Raw genomic sequence first — 19,837 nt, 5'->3', positions numbered from 1 at the left:
GCCAAAGTGGGTCAGTGCATTTCCTTCTGTTCCAACTCGTCACACCCCGAGGCTGGGTCCATACTCTCAGGCATCACTGGCCAGGCCTCTCTTCTCTGCTGCAGAGGCACGAACAGGACCGAGGAGCAGGTTCTTTGTCTCTGGTTGTTCAGAGCTGTAGAATTCATTTTATTATTCCAATCTTCAGTTTTGCAAAGTTGAGTAGATGCTACATGAAAATGTTACAATCCTCTGAGGAAAAATCAGCTGAAATCCAGCAAAGAGCAGAGGCCAAAGATTTTTAGATTACTGATAAATAATGGCTCCGCACATGTCACATTTTGGTTTAAGATGAAATACTGTTAGAGTACAAAGATGTCCTCTTTTTACACTGTTGGTAATTATCTTTAGATTTACAACGTAGGCATGTGTTCTCTTGTCTTTGCAAGCACTTCTGTGGCGAGGAAAACTAAAATAAACGGCTTCAACGAAACCTTAACATTTGAAATGATCTTTTCTGTGTTTTGATGCCTATTTCCCGCGCTAGCTGTACTAGGTAATACAATTCACTGAGATTTTGTGGTCATGTTCTCACTGTGGTTTTTTTTGGCTATAATCTCAGTCAAAGAGAACAGAAAACATACTGGTATATTCTTTATTAATGGACCAAAGAGGGAACCTTATGCTTTACAGCTTAAAGCGTTGAGTTTATATAAGATTTCATCAAACAGATGTACACCTGATATCAGAGTAAATTTGACTAAAATAACTGAAAAAGAAAAAATGATCTCGGCAGATTTAACTGACACGTTCATAATTTTTCCTTTTTAAAGTACACAAATGATCATTGTAGGACTGAAGACTGTGAGTTATCCCAGCTCTGCTTCGTTTGGCTGACGAACCTCAGCAGTACGCAGAGGGTCCTCGTCTCGTCGGCAGCGGTGCAGGGCCACCCTGGTGTTGTGAAATAGCCGGATTATAAGAGGTGTGTGTCATCGGCCTGATTCACAACACCAGCTGCGGCACACACACCTGAGAGGCAGATCTTCGGGTGATGGAGCTCTTAAAACACGAGCATTTTCCTGAGACAGACTGCACCGCCCAATAAAAACGTCAATTTAGAATTGGTGCCGAGCTGAGATCGAGTCATAAACACTCAAACATGATACCATCCAAGTCTTCTTTCTGTGTCATGCTAGGACTGAGGACAAAACCGCTCTAACGACGACGTAAGCAGAAAAACATAAGGAATGCAAAGGTAAGACAAAAAGACGCTCGAGCACAACAGCGTGGACCTCCTTTACCGTTCAGCTCAGCTGTGTTTGTGACCACGAATGATCCCGACTTGTCTGCACAGTTATGTGGAGCAGCAGAGACAGAATGAGCCTCCATCTGTGTTCTCTCAGGCCAGACTGAAGGACACAGAGTGTGGGCCACAAACTTAGCAGAGGAGATGGAGGGCCAGTTTTTCTAGCAAACCTCAAGCGACGTCTGGCTGTGCTGCTGAATGTTTGACAGGGCGTTCCAGGAGGTGCTTGCAATGGTCTCAGTTCAGGTAGATTACAAAGGCAGCAGTGGTTGATATGCTGCTTTAAATGCATGTCCGGACGATTACGGTGCGCATAGCACAAAATCGTGGTGACAGAAGCCCTAAAAAAACGATTTGAAGGAACTTCACATACAAACGTATCACAAAGTTAAACAACGTCCACATTTTTGGTTAAAAAGTAGTTTGTTTTTTACTAATAAAATATTTTAAGACGACCTCCTTTCCTTTGAAAATACGCACAAGGCACGAACACCACGAGGACGCACTCGTCCTGCAGCATGCGGTAAAATATGTCTCCTTTTGTTCTACTGATTTCCCCTCTGATAAAGACAGAAATATCCCCCCCAAGTCCGATAGCTGAGCTCTAGCCAACCAACCATCTGCCAGGGGACAGGACGTGTCACAGATAGCGCTCCACAGCCTGTGGAAACGGCACGGCTATGGCCTGCGACACTCGGGACTGCGTAAGGCTGAGAGGAACGGGCTCGTTTTGTTTCCCAGGGAGACGATTCAATTAGATTTCACCTTATTTATTCCCCCAGGAGGGACATCGGGCATTTCGAGTTTGTTGGGTTAAAAAAAAAAAAAAAAAGCGTATGCAGCTTCTTTAGACGAGTTCACTCTCAGGATGTAGTCTCCAGTTTTTCCTTTGTGCAAGTTAATATAGGTGCGTGATGACTAATGTGCTCCAGCGTGCATGTAATGGCTCCCATATAAAACTGAAAACTTGTATTAAACACATATTATAACATTTTCACAACTTTGACAGTAGCACTGAAATAAAATGAAGCAAAACGAGGAAAAAAAGGAAGAAAATGTAACGGAACATAAAATGTTTCAAAACAAAAAAGACGAATGAAAAGCAAACTTTTTATTCCAAATCATCACAGATACAAATATGAAACAAGACAATGGAAATAACAAAAACAACAGACTGACGGGATTTCACATGAGCGAAAAAACCAACGTATCTCTTAACATGATGACGAACGCGTGTGAATGAGCCGGTCTTCAAAAGCCCAGAGGTTTCTGGTCATCGTGCGTGTGTGTGTGTGTGTGTGAGAGAGAGAGTCTCAGTTCATCAGTAACTCCATCTGCACCAGTCTCGCGTTGGTGTCCCCGGCCATGTTATAGGGAATCATGCCAGCGAAGGTGATCAAGGCTCTGGCCTGACCGCGTAGTTGCTGTTCAGAGAAGAGATGGCGCGTTAACATAACGCATCAGTGAGACAGAATATTTATTTAACAACAAGCAAGCTGGGCATAGACGGGCTCTCTTTGCACCAGCCGGCTCCACACAACCTAAAATCCTTCTGCTGTAGTCAGCAACCTTCTGGGTCATCCAGGCTTTCTATGTCTGATGTAAGTAGAAGTGAAAAGGTAGAATCCACAGGAGCGACAGAGACATGCTGACAAGGGACGAACGAGAAATTCTGCCAAAAATGTTATCTTACATGTAAGTGAATATATTCAGTTTACCACTAAATGTACACCTATTAGCTCAGATATTTAAACTAAAGGGATCTTTATATAAAAATATAATGCGTTATGTTCAGATCTACCTATAAACACACGTCTTTAGTGCTGTGCTTATTTCCTCACCGTGTCTCTGTCCTCCATGGTCCTCTGTGGTCGTCCTGGTGTGCCGGCTGGTGCCCCCTTCAGGCGTTTGTACTGTGTGTAGAGGATGTTCATGGTGGCCAACAGCACCTCAGACAGGTTGTGACGCACCTGGAGGAACAAAACGACGTTTAAATAAAGAGAAAGCAGAGAAGTGCAGTCCATATAAAGACTGAGCATCGGTTTTGTGTCTGGTGTCCAGAACAGAGTCGACACCTCATCACTGAAGTTCCTGAAAGCCGCCACTCTCTCCTCCACGCTGTCCTGACTGAGCGGAAGAAGCTTTAAGCGCTCCATCACCTGACAGAGAGACAAAGATCGCGTTAGTGTGACGAAGCTGTGTGCGTCTCCCTTCATGTCTGTCTTTGTTCATTTAACCTCTGGGTTCATTTTCAGAGCTGCACTCACATCATAAGCTCTGTCGACGTGCCCCGCGTGGTACTCGTCGAAGAACGTCATCAGGTCTAAGAGCAGGTAGAAGGTACTGTCGACCGACTTATCTCCTGCTACGCCCTGAGAGCGATACCTGCAGAGGGAAAATAAAAGGTTACGAAGGTGCATGGTAGATTTTGACCAGCGCATGGCGTGTCCATGTGCTTACCTTTCGGCGATGGCTACGGCAGTGTTTTTTAGCCTCTCCTTGTTGGACTGAGGCGCGCTGACCTGGGCGATGACCGGACTCAGGAGCTGATTCATCAGCTCCAGCACCTTATCTGGGTTCTACGCAGAGACACATGTAAAGTGAAAGAATCCCAAAGCGACAGCTCTGCAGAGATACTGCGCAGCGCACGGTCTGCTCACCTTGGCCAGCTCGTAGAGTTTGACCGCCTCCTCAAACAAACCTTTGTTCTCGGCCTCCAGAGCCACTTTACTGATGATAGCTCTGGTGTCCCCAGCAAACTTATCTATGACTCCGGGCTAGACAGGAGAGGAGACTGGCGTGAGGCTGAGGGCGGTGCAGTTCTGACAGTAATAATGTGCATTCTGTTATATTGTGTTACTAAAACATAAAACAAAACCCGTCCTTAAAGTCTGATTGTCCATCAAAATAAGTCGATGCATATTTTTAAGTAAGCAGTTATAAAGAACGGCCCTCGATCGGACAGCATGAAGCTGCATGTCTAATGACGCGCCGTGACGCATTTAACATCGTCAGTCGTGAGTGGGACGATCCTGACAGCAGAACCGAGCGTTGCTAAACGGGGCGTGTTGAGACATGTACCAAAGGAAGACTTCTGAACCCCCCCCCACACACAAAGAGTGACAGGGAAGACAAATTCAAAACAAGATGAGGAAGACATGGGTAGACAGTAGGTGAGGGAGGCACGGTCAGGTTATAGAAATAACCATCGACGAGATGAGACTGAGCGATAAAGAGATCGACCACATGTCCATCGTCCTACCTTCCTACTGCCGTCCTTCTCCAATCGCCCCAAAAGCATGTCGAACTAAAAAAGGACAAAGTAAAAATCACCACATGACAATAAATAAATGAATCCAACATCCTCAAATTTTACATATAAACTTGTTTTCCAGGTGAAAGATCTGTAATTAAAACCAGAGAGAGCAACACATTGTTCTGAATCTAAAATTCACTCCATGCTCCTCACATTTGTTCTGTTTTAATTACAAACATTTGTCAAACATTGCTTTAACATATACCTATTTTTCATATTCTTTAAGTGTTTTTTAAACAGATGAGCTCTGTTTTAGAGCCACTCCCTATTTAACAGGGACGACACTGGGAATCATGCAGGAAGCACAGTGAACCAGCTCTGCTCTGATCGTCTAAAGAAACCAAGATGTTAAACATCAGCTCATCTGTCACCAGTGCAAACCTATTCAGTCATTCTGTATTAACTGTGCTAACGTTTGATCGCAGAGAAAACGGGACGCCCACCTCTCGACTCTCAATAACAAGTTCACTGACACAGCGCATGAACATGTTCTCGCCCTGGTTGTCTTTTTCATTGCTGCAAAAAAGAAAACATGAAACATGAATTTAAACTTAGAGCTATACAATGATCATCATCCTTTATCACGTGTGTAGGGCAGGGCGAGAAAATGTGTTACCGCAGGAAGTAGAAATACTGCAGCGCTTCACGTGGATCCGTGGACTCAAACTTGCGAGTGTAGAGCATGAGCAGGCGGATAAAATTCAGCCGACGCACCATGGGAGGGTCACCGGGCTCCTGGCTCACTGCGGAGAGGATGTGATCAGTGAGATCGACAGGAAATAAAATATGCATGTGCATTACCCTACAAAATAAAGGTGATACTCACGTAGCTGAGCGCTTTGACCAGTGGACTTCAGCAGCAGCCGTAGCTCATACAGGACCAACGCCACGTGCACGGCGTGACTCCTGAGTCGCTCGACCCGAAACAAGAAAGCCACCGCCGCCTCAAACTGAGCTGTCAGGAACAACACCTGGAAATACAGGAAGGGCTGCTGGCTCGCAGAAAAATGGGACTCTCCTGCAGAGAAAAGGCGGGATAAAGATGGAACGTGGGAAAATCAAGTGTCTGTGACCAAAACCTGCAAACGAGTTCAGCAGGAAACAGGTCGCACTGCTCACACGGGTTTATTATCCACATGGATGCAGTTTGCACACAGGACGCTGCCAAGAGCCCCAAAGAGCACGAGTTTTATTTTCATAGGAGAGAAAACGACCACGATAAACGACACGCAAGTCTCGCTTCAAGTCGTGATTTTGTAAACGATAATAACACAATACCATAAATAATATACACAATCTTAAAATGCTCTCAGTCTTACTGTTTACTTTAAGCACAAATGAGCGTTTCCAATCACTCTGCTGAGATGGATGGAAGTCACCTGTGTGGGTGTTAACGCTGTGAGCTTGACAGAGGTGTGCACATGGCCACGTCCAGTTTTTTCCCTTTTTAAACATGGGAGGAGAAATTTAAAGACGTTTTTTTGAGTGCAGGTACTTAGTCATCAAGTTTACTTTTTAATTATAATTCCTAATCCTCTTGTTGGCTGAAAGTTTGAGGAGGAGAGCAGGGTGGACCATGTCAGCCATTTTACAGCCTTATCTCAGACTTCCAGCGTTTTAGTTCAAAACGGGAGAGCGAGAGAGAGAGGAGGAGAGAGAGGGGGGAGATGAAGGGAATAAAAAGGACAAAGGGGAGAGATAGGAGTGTGGGTGTGAGAGGGGGGAGAGGGGGAGGGTGCTGCAGCCGGGCACGTAAACAAGAAAAGAGAAAGAAGAAATGCACTGCAAAGAATGTGAAAGAGGACAAAAATCAGTGGGAGGAAGGAGGGACGACGACGGGGATAATAGAGGACAGGGATGCAGGAAAACAGACGAGCCCGGCACCGGCAGTGTGTGAGAGAAATGAAGATGGGTTTTGGGCTTCGCGTCCTGCTGTGAAGCAAGATGGAGGACAACGAAAAACGCTGTGCCAGACGACAGAGGGAGGCGAGTGGCAGAGAGAGAGAAAACAGAACGAGGCTTCGGGCTGTGCTTCCCACCGAGCAGCGAGGGCGGGAGAGGGAACATGGGAGATGGACAGAGAGAGAGCTCCGAGTCTTATCTGAACAGTGCAGGATCAGCCTGGAGAAGGCAACACCCAAGGGAGAAAGCTGTGCTTTTGTCCATCTGTGGGAGGGAAGGCCTCCTCGTGCCCTCGCACTTGTGTCCCGGACATGCGGGTGTTTAAGTGGGAAGTCTTACTTTAAATCGATTTTGGATGAAGAATCAAAGCCTGTCCGATGGCGCCTGTTTACACGCATGAGGCAGCTGACCTACAGCTCTCTCTTTAAGGCTCCTCTCAGCTTTCTGGTGTACAACTACATGTGCAACACCACGAATGCCCCAAAATGTGCCCCGAGTCTCTTGCTGTAATATTAATTCTGGTGAGACATAAACACGACCCAGTTTGTTTCGGGGACTCTTAACGGCGTTTGACCCATTTTCATTTCTCCCTGCTTTAAGCTGAGGAGCTTTGCTGACGGTGTTTGATAAAGCCTGTGGAGATGGGGTGGTAGGTGTTGGTTAATTTGATGCAGGTAGCTGTCGCGCTTCCAAAGCAGGAAAGTCTCCCGGCATGATCATAAGCACAAAGATGAATGACTGCTGCTATTTCCACATTTAGCAGGTTACAGAAAAGAAATCAATTCACAAACAGACTCGTGAACTTTTGTTCCTGCATACTATGACAAAGCTCTGAGTCACACTTGGCTCGTTGTCCATGGCAACAGCTGCTGAGGCTTATGGGGAGGGTAGTATTTAGAGCTGTTGATACAGCAAAGAGAAGGAAGAATATTCATGTCCAGGAAAATAGTTGAAATATTCATAGAGCGATTAGTTACACAGGAAAATGAATCAGTTCTCTTTAACAATCACTGATGTTACTGAAGGAAACTTTAGAGGGAAATTTGTATCTTCTTTGCTGCTCCTCAGATATTTAGCATGGGGCAACAGGATTTAATATCTATATGATGTTTTAAAAATTGTGAATCTGACATAATATAAGAACACAACGAGATGCTGGCAACAATAATCACCCGATGAAGCAAATCCTGAAGCGTTCCATGTAAAACACTTTTTCTGCCATGTTGTGATTCGTCACCAGCACACACACATTACAGGTTGTGCACCTCGACTCTTTAGGTTATTTTGTTGTTGCATTGAGTGCACAGAGGTGCTCACACCATCGCTAATATATCTGTTTGAACATTTTAACGGCTTAAACCAAACCAGCACTAAAGGAAATTCGTTTTGATGTACTTATGGTAAAAAGGGTTTAACTGACTCAAGTTTAATGTAAGATTTTGTTTCTCAGACGACTCGCTCCTTACGAGGGACTGATCGTCCGTATGCATGCCGTCACCCTGCGCTCTACGTGTCCCCACAAACATGGATGCAGTCTCATAACAATCCCCAGCATGAGAGGCAAAGAGCAAACAGTAACCCAAATAAAATCTGCATCCCGCGAGGTGCAAACAGCTCGGCTGTACAAGCCTGTGCTTGTTCCTCTGTGCTACGGGGAAAGAGATAATGGAAGAAGAGGAAGGTGGAGAGGCTATGTGATGCACCGCAATTCTCAGGAAACTAAAGTTAATATATTTGTAGTTATTTCGAGAGCTGAAGGAGAATTTCAGTCCCCTACCATAGTCTTCCAGCAGCTGTTTCTGTAGCTGTGGCAGGGTGAGTCTGTCCTGAGGAGAGCTGCTGCCGTCATCATCGAAACACACCTGGTTCAGCTGCGGGGACACAACGCGACGCACATTACGTAAAAGAGCAGCACAGCCCAGAGATATCAAACTGGGACGATGATCTCTAACCGACCAGGATCTGGAAATTGTGCCTTTAACCCAAAAACAGCAAACCAAGGGAACGGTACCTTAAGCCAGAGGTAGTCCTCAGTCTTGTCTGCTATCTCTCCGTGGTTGTCATTGATGTCACATTTCCCAATCATGCAGTAGACAGCTCTCTTGTATGGATCGGCACAGTTTCTCAGCACTCTGCGGTAGTGCAAGCGAAGCTTGTTCTCTGAAGTCGGGGAAAGTCTAAAGAGGAAAAACAGATAAAACGGGAAGCGCGATAAGACTGGTTTGACCTTCAGGACTTCTCTGTGTGCAGAGGATGAGAATAAGCCGAGAGGAGCTCACCGTCTGTCAGGACTGTTCATGTATTCCTGAAACCAGGTCTTGAAATCTCCCAGCTGATGTTGCATTCTGTTCACCACCTGCATGGCTGCATTCAGGTCGCCACAGCGCAGGCAGTAGTAGATCACAGCCCACACTGGGTGGCCTTCTATCTCACCGTCCTATTGTGCAAATTGAACAGAGTGGTCGTATTTTTTATTTATTTATTTTTTAGCCACGGCTCAATTCTTCAGATGGTCGGAGCTTTGGACTGCATCAAGGGCAAGATCCAAACCTCACAGGCAGATGTGACCCGTCAGCCACACAGACTCATCAAGAATCAGTGAAGCAACTGTGGGAAATTAAACCGTCTGCACCTATCAGTCGCAGGCTTTTAGACCACAGGTGTGCATGACCAACTACATGAATGCCAAAGAAAAGATAAACTCTTAAATATAAATGACATTTCTGATCAGCCCATCAGATTATTCTGATTAGGTACTCATGCACCAAGTCTGGGTCACCCTGCACAGACAGTATTACTGCCAGAGTTAGGAAAGCAAATGAGTGGTAAAGATTATTCAGGTAACAACTGGAGTGGAAATAATAAAAATGCAATCCAATGCAATTTTGATAACGCGACGAGGCCTGTAGGAAAGTTATACAAAGCTACGTGTTGCAGGCTTTCTTTATTAGCCAGTGTATACAGTGTGGTACCTGCATGCCAGGCAGAGGCCCTGGTAGCTTGATGTTAAGGAAGCTGCGGACTAGCTGGTATGTTCCAGGCACCCCTCCTAGTTGGGCCTGATGGAGGTTCCCAAAGACGGTCACCATGGTGTAGTTTTTATAACTGGGAAAGATGGAATTCATATTTATGGGTAATTCTGGCTTAATTTCAGAGTACTGTATATCCAGTGCACACAAACAAACAGGACTGGCTACCTGTTCTCAAGGAAAGCAAGTGCCTGGCGTACAAAGGCCATTTGCATTTCAACACTCGTGCGACTCTTCAGAGTGTCTTTGGCTGGAACCAACAACACGTCTGTCATCTGCTTCACCATCAGCCACAACTCTGATACGTTCTGGAGGAAAGAGAAAGAAAGAAAGGTGCATTCATACCGAGTAATCTGTTACATCTGACAGTAACAAGTAACTTCAGGCTGATACATCAGTGAGAGATCAGCGTTCCTACCTTGTCGTCCAGGCTTTCTGCTACTGAAGCACATAAATCTCCCAGATTAGGCTGAATGTGCCCGTTCACTATCTTCTCATTGAAAATGTAGATCTGACGGAGAAAAAAAACGGAGGTAGGTCCACAAACTGTTAAATGTTCATTTTATAAGGAAATGTCAAAACTTTCATATATAAATTTAGCCTCCAGTTAAAAATGAACTTTTTTTTTTTTTTTTTTACGACCATCGAGTGAAATGGTTCACAATAAAAAACAGCACGAAAAGTATCAAAATGTTCATGAGGTCGTCAAAGAGGATCACGAAAATCAGACAAACGACGCCACACGCAATGTGTCGACACATGGTCGAAGTAATAAAATGTGCTCTGTGGTGCAGCGAGTGGAAGCGACAGAAGGTCAGCCTGGATGATGCTGGGTGGAGCGCTGGGGCGGGGACACGCGCCCCCTCTGCAGAACAATTAATCCATATGTTTGATCTGCAGCTTCCAGGCTTTGCTGTAACCCCGTTTCAACCAAACGATCGGGCTGACAGCTTTACAGACCACACACGTCTTTAACAAAACACAGCTAGAGGAGATGATGATGATGATGATTATTATTATTACTGTTATTATTATGACCAAGGTCTGCGACGCGGTTTGCTTTGTCGGGTATTAAAACACATACATACATTCTGTTGATGTCCTTCTTTTCCCCTTCATTAGATCCCAGTATGTAAACAATACACACATTTATTCTTCTTCTATGCAGCTACATATTTATTATATAAGAAAAAGCAATTAATAACAGGCATTATTAGGCATTAACACGACTCATTTAAGTAACCCCAAAGTGCCACGGCACTAAAAAAGTATTTCCTTTATAGCAACATTTGTATTCAGATTTTGCATCGTTAACCTGATATAAATATGCTTCAGTAACAATAACCTGCTTTACAAAATGCCACAATATGAATGCACTGAAAGGTAATTTGCATAAAACAGGAATGTTGATGTGCTGTGTGCATTTACCTGAAATTTTCACACCAAAATAACTAGACTATTGGTGACTCACCTGGCGTCCGTAGGCCACCTCCACACTGTCTAACGCACTTCTTCCTGGAGCAGTCACTTCACTCACAAAGCTGGGCTGTAATGGACCACAGGTCAGGCGGTAAGCAAAGACAGAAGTAGCACATCAGTCGTGTGCTGCTGAAACGTTTGTGTCTAAACAGAAGAACTTTTCCTGCTCATTACTTTGTATGTTGAGAGTCTAAGACGGGAGGACGTCGTGTCCCGACTCTGCCCGTCTGCTCGACACACGCTGGGATACAATCCCACACAATAAGATCAAAGTCTTGTTTTTTGTTTCTTACTCAGCGTGATGATAAAAATAGTGTTTCTGAGTCTGAGATGAAAACGCTACCTTATTTGTTTTAGCTGAGCAGGTAGACAGGTAGCAGTGTGCAGTGTCAGGGAGTACGCGTCACAGCCCTGACATTCTCTTTGAAGCAGACATATTCAGTCCAAGAAGTTTAAATGTGTTACAAAAATGATGCTATTTGTAAGAACTAATAAAGCAGAAACGATGCTGCACCTGACAGTTCTGATTTCTACACAGCAATGTTTCCTGCATACTCAAACGAGGTCACGATTAATAAATCCATGTTGTTGACACACCTGGACATTAACTGAGACACACTGGAAAAAACAACCTTTGAATTTATTGTTAATAACTATGAATAACAGATTCATGTATGCATTAAAAATGACACACACAAACGTGAACTGACTTGCTGCTACAAAATTCATTTACAATGTGCAGGTGTCACCATAAGCACTTAGACGGCTCTCTGTCCCATACCTCCACGTCTTGACTGAAGTCCAGAGCGTCTTCTCCTGCTCCCAGCAGTGTGTGCAGCACTCTCTGCTTCACCTGCTCCCACTGAACCAGCATCGACTCCCGATGGTACTCTTCGGCCAGCAGGAACGTCTGAACAAACGGCGACGGGAAGCAAGCCTCCAGTCATATTCGAGCATGCAGACTGAGACATTTTAACCTTTCGTATCGTTTTGGTGCTGCTGGTTTGAGATCTCAGAGCTTTAGTGAGAAAAACACAGTTCACTGGGATCAAGTTGTATCACAGATGCTAAACAGGGGATTGTCCTTAACATGGTCATCTCTGCCCCAAGCACCAGGTATTCAAACCTTCCTGTTTGTGAGTGGTAGCAAATCACAAATAAGTTGGCTTAAAGTCAAGATGACCTTAAAGTTAAAGGAGCTAAAATAACGTATCTGAGAGGCAGGATGAGTGGAGGGGTCTGCACTGAGCTCAATCATACAAAAAATAAGAGGAGCTAGAAACGAGCAAAATAATTTGCCCTTGTAGTACAAGTACGTTAATCCACAGTCATGAGGTAAGATGAACGCACACATCGCTCTGGCACACACTAAACTGGATTTAACAGCAGACCCGTGTGAAGACTACTCCACCAGGACTCGGTGGCGTCTATTTTAACCCTCCACAGAGACTTCAAAGTGAGATAATGGGAACTCGAGATAATTGAATCTCCAGCTTAGGGAGATGCAAATCTAGACTAAAGCCACCATTTACTGGGTTAACTTGGTCAAAGCTTTAAACAATTTAAAAACTGCATTAAGTCTAAAAAGATATTAAAATTGTATTTAAATTGTAACTACAAATCATCCTGCTCAGCAACACATCACAGTAATTTAACAATTTTAAAACAGCAGTTTTGGAGTCCTGCCTGCCAGATTTCACACACAAATGGCTTCATGTTATAAATATATTACATACCGTTATCAGGGGTTTTCCCCCCCAAATACCTTTTTTGCATCAGTTTTAGAAACACATACCATGCAGCAGTAAAGCTCCAGTGGTTACTGTAATATGCCTCCCTTCCCATCTTTTCATGTTGATGTCAAAACTAAAGCTATGAGATAAAAATCTGCAGGAACATCTAACACCCGCTTTCTTTTTAATCTTCGGTGCATTTGTTTTTCCCCACCCTTGCACATAAGTCCCTTTCCTCTCTCGGGGAGCGGAGACAGATAATGGGAACGGCAGCTAATTAAACGCGGGGCCTATTAGCTCTGCACATCAGGGAAGCCATTTCAGAACCATTCCCCAAAGGTTCACACCAGAAGGACTTTTAGATCACAGCGAGCAGAAATGACTAAAAATGTCGTTTTTAAGTGTTCGGTATTGTGCTGATGCTACGAGACAGTGAAACGAATGCTTCTGTAAACCTCAGTATATGACAAACAAACAAACACAGTGTCTGTGACTGTTGGGACTAATTATGTCATCTTCCTTTTTAATCGTCTAAAGAATAAAAAGTATAATCGCACTCGGACGTGCGCCCTGCAGGCCTGCGTTACTCTAAGAGTGCCTGTGAACTAGTTTCCTACACTGCAGGACTAAAGACTGCGAGGCCACGAGACTCTGGACAGATACCGACCCTGCGGCGAGACTCCTCGATGGCGGACAGGAGGGCGTTGTCCCTCTCGTTCTTCAGGAAGCCCTGCGGACACACAGAGAGATGCGGGGAGAAGAGGAGTCACGGTGATGAACACAGAAAGCAGGATATTAGCTCGACCGGTGTGGAGAGCGTGAAACGGAGATAACCTGCATGCAGAGAATCCTTGAGGGACAGATTTAGCAGGTGCATCATCATTTACTATTCAGGAGACCATTCCCATCCTGTTTTCGGTTTTCCTTCCTTCCTTCCAAGTTGGGATTAGGATGATGAACATTTTATACAGACGTAGAGGAGGCCGTGCCCGTGCATTTCACACGTTTTGGCTTTGAGGCGGCAATCGCCACGGCCTCCATTTTGGTGCAAACTCGAGATGGCTGCTGCTGCGCACACACCTCCTGGTTGGGGCCCTTTCAGTGAGGATGGTGACAATTTCATGCACATGCTTGAGATTATCAAGAGGGCCAGATGTTACTTATTTAAAGTTGCACTGCTGTTTGTGCTTCGTCTCTGCCCATCGTTTATTTTACTCCATATAACTGAGTTGTTTTCAAAAAACATGAAATAACCCAAAGAAATACAAGTTTCCAGATTCATATGCAGAGGGTGACCGACTCCAACAAAGAGATTTTACCACGAAAAACCAAGAAAAAAAATGCAAATTCTAAAAATAAATACTGATTATTCAAACTGCAGCTGTCCCGTTTTTGTCACCGTGCAACGTGTTCCTGTTGGCTTTGGTTTACATTAACATGTTTGTCAATGCAAAGCTGCACTTCTGTCATGTGCAGGTAAGTACTGCCGTTAACCTTGAGTTATTCTGCTTTTTTTAGGTTTATATAACCGCAAGTCGTGCAGCCCTGCCATAATAGCTTCTTAGGCTGGAGGAAGGTTGTTCACTTTGTCAGATAACAGAATAATCATTTACTGATGACATTTTGTCTGACTTTAAATCTGAAGCCAGCAGGATAATTCAGCCTCAAAACCCCCCAAAAGCAAGCAGTTGATTAGAGACACAGCTAGTTTCCAAAGCCAAGAACAGTTTATTCAGCTCTTAAGAAGCTGAATTCGCTCCTGTCCTCTCATGTGTGTCTATGTCCAAATGCTTAGCTCAGTCCAATTTCTACCTCTTCCTTCCTCACACACATCACCTCTGCCTGACGCTAAATGGGCAATTTGCATGTACACCTTTCTGAAAAACTGTCAATAACAAAATACCATCAAGTAACTCACAATTAAGGGACTGTAGGGTTACCATAGGTTAAAAATCCTAACTGGATCAGTCAAAGAAAATATGATTATTGGATTTTACGTGCTGATTTTTTCTGATCACTCTATGGGTAAAGTTAGCCTTTTTACCAGTGAGAATAAAAACAATGAAAGAAAACAGACACATAAGATGTTCAGTAGGTTTATTATAGCAAAAACATGAGCCCTATATAATCGTATAGTTGCACAGCACAGCTGATCAAAAGTGTGATACTTCCTGTAATACTGCAGCTTTCTTGGACACGCACACAACAGAGAACTTTCTCTCTTTTAGCTTTTTCACGGTTTTGCGTTGGTTCTGTGATGAGCCCACCGACAGTTTAGCAGACTGGCGTCTATGTGCTGCTGCTGTTTACCGTCACCAGGGGGCAGTGTTCCACGCAACAGACACAAGAGAAGTTATCAGATAGAAAGAGCTGAGAAGTGTTCAATGCTCTTTTCATGCCGATGTTTGAAAATATTTTCTTTATGCTTTTTCACACCTCTCCCATTTATGGCGGACTCTGTTCTAGCTCACTTTTCAACCAATCAGAATTGAACCTGTGAGCTTTTCGAGGCTGCGTGGGTTGTATAACCCTCTTCATGTAGCACAGGCAAACACCTACAAGAACCAATGGAAACGTGCTACTATAAATCCATGTAGATGGACTCTTAGATAAAGCAAGAAATTTGAAAATATTTAAATATTCATTTTCACTATTTAGCTTCGTGGATTTACGACAGTGTATTTCAACTCTGTTGGCTCTTTGGGTCTGCGATGAGTCTAAACATTAGAAAAATGTCTTTTCAAGAACGTTAAATTTGACTATGAATAGCACAACCTGCCGTCACAGACATGTCAGTAACTGATTATCAGTGTTTGATTGGCGTTTCTCCATTTTAATTATTTCTGGGCTTGCAAACAGGACATTAAACATCTGACAGTACATGTGGCGCAGTATTGATATCTTTTGGGTTTTATTTCGCTTCAGGCACTCTACAGTCTGTCAAACAACATCTTTATAACTCGCATATTTTCCATCTTGGAAACAGCTTAAACTACTTATATTGTGACATCTTCAAAGCTGCAGAAGAAGAGTTCCCGTCACAAAAGATGATGTCAAGATCCAAAAAAAGTCTGCAGAGGCTGGTCAGAAAATAGGACAGAAACGTTTCCTGCTGCAGTCGCTGCAGGTGTTTGAGTTTACATGGAAAATAACCAGAGGCTAATCTGGTTTTGTGCTACAGTTGAATTTTAGAGACTTTATCATGTTAAACCATAATGGATCGCTGCTCGTCTCCTCTAAAACGGGTCAGTACCATGTCACTGAGTTTAAGCAACAGCATTCATTCAGGTCAGTGTAAAGTAACAGAGAAAGACATCATTTACTTACTTGTATTACTGTGTGAAAATCTAATTTTCTATGACAGATTATCCACTGCAAATTACAGACTTTTGAAAAAAAAAAGAAGAAGAAGAAGAAAAACTGGTGTTTGCACGGCTGACAGCCAAGTTAAAGGTAAACTTAGTGAACCTATATGTAACACCATTACTCTGGTAATTAAGAAAGAAAAGAAGCTACTCCAACGTAGCCCGTTTATAGCAGCAGCTCATCCCTGCTACCCTTAGCTTCCCTTTTCCTGCTCTGTCCCTCTCTCGTTCTTTCCCCGTCTCACTTTCCCAGGAGAGGCTGAGAATAGGTCTATATTTAACCACTCAAACCAAAGAAGAGCTCAGGTCAACACTCACAGGAGAGCTGCACTGGAAAAATGAATAGAATAGAATAGAATAGGACAGAAACTTTAACAGGTCAGAGGCTGATTGCAATGACTCTGAATGTTCTTGTAAATTGGAGAAAAGGCGATGAGACTCACAATCCTTCCAGAAACAGGCAGGGGGCGGGGCTTAAAGCACCTAAAATGACGGCGGTACATTGGGCACCGAGGGGGAACTGCCTCGTCATTTTTCCTTCAACAGGTGGCAAACATTTGTCACTGATGTCATTGTGTTGCCTGTTGCCAGCTGTACGTGTGCTGCCAACCGCTTGCCTATACATTATTTTTTGTGCCAAGTTTAAATTGATGAGTTAGCCAAAAGCTGAGGCCAACAATCCCATTTATCTGACATGCAAATGATTTCTGTCTTTTTGGCTTTGGTTGATAAATCACTAAATTAAATATGAATATTACTGCTGTTAGATATCTGATAAAAAGGACTGCTGGTAACTGGATACACTGTTTCCCTCTTCACCACAGGAGGTGGCCAGTTTCACGTAACTGCTTCTTAAAATGTTTGAAGCTTCATCGCAGGCAGGCACAGCATCGCTGTCGCATATAACCTCTTTATAATTTTGATCAGCACTACACAGTCAGAAGACCTGGCACGTTGTTCAGACCCAGACACCGGCATTTCGCGCTGACTAATCGCTGCCAATGTTTTAATTCCCCCTTGCATTCGTTCCCAAATGGTAAAAATAGCCGTGAAATAGGGAAATGCATTTAAAAAAGCAACGCCAAAACATTTAAAGGTAGAAATTAAGATGAAAAAACACATTTTAATAAATGTGCTTATCACACTCAATGATGCACTGAGCACTGGGGTATCGGCGTATCAAAGATGCAAGTTTCTTTTGCCCCACCCCTGTATTGTGTATCCTCAGAGATCTGCAACCTGCTGTGAACACCCACAGCCTGCTGGCCAGACAGCCCAGAAGCTTCTACAGGAAGAGGAGTACTGCCACTGAAAATTATTTAATAACGGTTGATAAATCAGGAAATACTGGTGGGAGTGGGAAGGAGGATAAAGGCGAGGACAAGTCGGCCTTCAAATATAAATAGAAATGATCTAAGTTCCATTCTTTGTCTCCAAATTCATCTACAGCATGGAGATAATGTGAAACATCAGTGCACATTTGACTCTAAAAATATTATTTTCTATACGCCAAAATGCAAACATGACTAAATTTTAGCATACGGCATAAATGTGATATTTAAAAAGGTTTCTCTTCAAACTTGTACGCATGCTAAATCTCTGTGCTGGCATACAGGCCCCCGTTTCCACTGCTATTGATAGTCACGTCATCTATGCTTAAAGGTAATCTTATTTTATATTCATTCAAATCAGAATATCTGAATTTTCACTCTTTTGAGCCAGCTTCATGCTTATAACACTATACGAAAAATATTAAGATACCGAGTCTACGCAGAAACGTGTGATTTCCAGGAATCTAGAGGTTACAGAAGGGCACGTTCAACGAGCTGACGGGAAAAAGCCTCATTGTGGAAGTCATCATAAAAGCCAAAGTAAAAACATTTACCATGACAGGATGAACTGACCACTGCCTGAGTGTGTGTGTGTGTGTGTGTGTGTGTGAGTGTGAGAGTGTGAGAGAGAGAGAGAGAAACCCCACCCTTTCACTCTTTCACTTCCTGTGTGGTGAAATATAAATAAAGAAAATGAATAACATACATAACATGTAAGTATAAATGAATTGATCAGAGTGCCTCACATTCATAAATGACACAGTCGTCTCCATCATCATGTATATGGCCGCACACACTGTAGCACAGCAGAGAAGACATGACTAAGACAGACAGGTGAAAAAAAGTAAGACGCACAAAGCGCATACCCATCAGTGACTGAGTATATGTATATGTGTGTGTGTGTGTGTATCCATGTCTATATATATATATTTATATATGCAATACTCACTCATGAGGAGAGCCTTTCTGCCTGTCTGGCAGACAGACAGACAGCCGAGAGGGCAGGATGAGACAAGGAAAAGTAAAAAACTGGTTTTCAGTTCTTTGTCTGAGCCTAGGTACGTGGGCTCTGACAGCCCAGGACATCTGCATCGCCCCTGCGCCTCTCCATCCCACTGTGTCACTGTGCCAGGGCAGCAGCAGCGGCCGCCATGCTGGGGCGTGTTCCCTGTGCCCCGTCGAGCCGGCATGGCGGTCCGCTCGCAGCCTTTTCCCCGTTCAAAGCAGGCCAGTGACTCTGGTGCGCGAGTCGGTGAATCGAGTGAAAGTGCCACATCAAGACTCGCTGGAGGTTGTTTTATTGTCGGAGGGCCGTACCAACTGAGCGTTCAGACACAGGGGGAACCCGCGAGAAAGAACTATGGATTCATATAGAATATCAGTTCCTGCCATCAGCTGACACCCCCGCCCCCCACAAACAGCCATTCTCCATCCTCTGTCTCTCTCTCCATCTCTCACTTCGTCCTAGCATCTGTGACGGCCCTCCCTCAGTCCCACTCATTTTCTTCCTTTTTTATCCATCTATGTATCCTTCTTTTCTTCCCTCCTTCTCTCCTCCCTCCTTCAGCTCAATGCAATTATAGTAATGGATTTTTTCCCCCTTGGTTGATGGCTTCCGACATCCTGTCTCGAAATGAGGCTAATCATGCTCTTAAGGGTCATGTTTAGTTAATGAAGGGTTTGGGAGGCACATGAGGAGAAAGGGGGTGGGTGGGTGGGGGTATTCCTATATGCAGTCTGTCTATTATAGTGCACACGTGCACACACACAAACATCTTCAGGCATGTTAATCCACACACTTCCTGAAGTTTCGTGCACATAATCTCTCTCTCTCTCTCACACACACACACACACACACACACACACACACACACAAGAACATGCCATATGACTGGATTCATGTGTGCAGGCAAGCAGGCAGGGATGCACGCAACCACGTGCAGACAAATCTACGCTACGCATTCATTCATAAATACATGGTTCAGACGCCGTATACAGCAGCGATCGATACCGCCTGACACACAGGCATGCAATCTCAGCACATGAAGCTTGTGCATGAGACACACACAGACACACACATATCCTGTGAAGCTATGTCAGGAGCGTTCGTGTATCTCAGCAGATGCTCTGGGCTTAGCCAACTGCGTCCGCTGAACGCATGCCATCACTGCTGAGGGATATGTGTGTGTTTAAGGGCTGGGGAGGGCAGAAGAACAGGAGAGGAAGAGAAAGGATGTAAATGGGAGAGGGATAAAAAGAAGAAAAATGTGAAAATATGCAATTTGAGAGAGAAAGAGAAAAAATGAAAGCAGAGAAACAGGCAGAAAAAGGAGAAAGAGAGCATTGGCAGAGAAAGATGGAACAGTGAAAAGTGAGACAAGGACAGGGAGACGG

The 19,837-nt window shown here is 44.1% G+C and overlaps 1 protein-coding gene across 1 annotated transcript in view; it reads right to left on the bottom strand.

The window, feature by feature from the left end:
• Positions 1 to 2,384: 2,384 nt before the first annotated feature.
• Positions 2,385 to 19,837, bottom strand: part of nup93 (nucleoporin 93) — a 29,092-nt gene continuing 11,639 nt past the window's right edge. The window contains exons 4-22 of the mRNA XM_031747556.2: positions 13,415 to 13,477; positions 11,796 to 11,924; positions 11,007 to 11,081; positions 9,954 to 10,046; positions 9,704 to 9,843; positions 9,479 to 9,611; positions 8,786 to 8,943; positions 8,518 to 8,683; positions 8,284 to 8,377; positions 5,431 to 5,622; positions 5,221 to 5,347; positions 5,048 to 5,120; positions 4,551 to 4,595; positions 3,949 to 4,065; positions 3,749 to 3,867; positions 3,556 to 3,673; positions 3,364 to 3,447; positions 3,130 to 3,258; positions 2,385 to 2,712 (exon numbers count right to left, since the gene is read on the bottom strand). Coding sequence (XP_031603416.1) covers positions 2,602 to 2,712; positions 3,130 to 3,258; positions 3,364 to 3,447; positions 3,556 to 3,673; positions 3,749 to 3,867; positions 3,949 to 4,065; positions 4,551 to 4,595; positions 5,048 to 5,120; positions 5,221 to 5,347; positions 5,431 to 5,622; positions 8,284 to 8,377; positions 8,518 to 8,683; positions 8,786 to 8,943; positions 9,479 to 9,611; positions 9,704 to 9,843; positions 9,954 to 10,046; positions 11,007 to 11,081; positions 11,796 to 11,924; positions 13,415 to 13,477 — 2,166 coding nt within the window. The 3' untranslated portion in view covers positions 2,385 to 2,601. The remainder of the gene's footprint in view (positions 2,713 to 3,129; positions 3,259 to 3,363; positions 3,448 to 3,555; positions 3,674 to 3,748; positions 3,868 to 3,948; positions 4,066 to 4,550; positions 4,596 to 5,047; positions 5,121 to 5,220; positions 5,348 to 5,430; positions 5,623 to 8,283; positions 8,378 to 8,517; positions 8,684 to 8,785; positions 8,944 to 9,478; positions 9,612 to 9,703; positions 9,844 to 9,953; positions 10,047 to 11,006; positions 11,082 to 11,795; positions 11,925 to 13,414; positions 13,478 to 19,837) is intronic.

Source organism: Oreochromis aureus, linkage group 7, assembly GCF_013358895.1.
Source record: "Oreochromis aureus strain Israel breed Guangdong linkage group 7, ZZ_aureus, whole genome shotgun sequence".
Taxonomy (NCBI): Eukaryota; Metazoa; Chordata; class Actinopteri; order Cichliformes; family Cichlidae; genus Oreochromis; species Oreochromis aureus.
The sequence above is the reverse complement of the archived record's forward strand: the minus strand, read 5'-3'. Positions and strand labels throughout refer to the sequence as shown.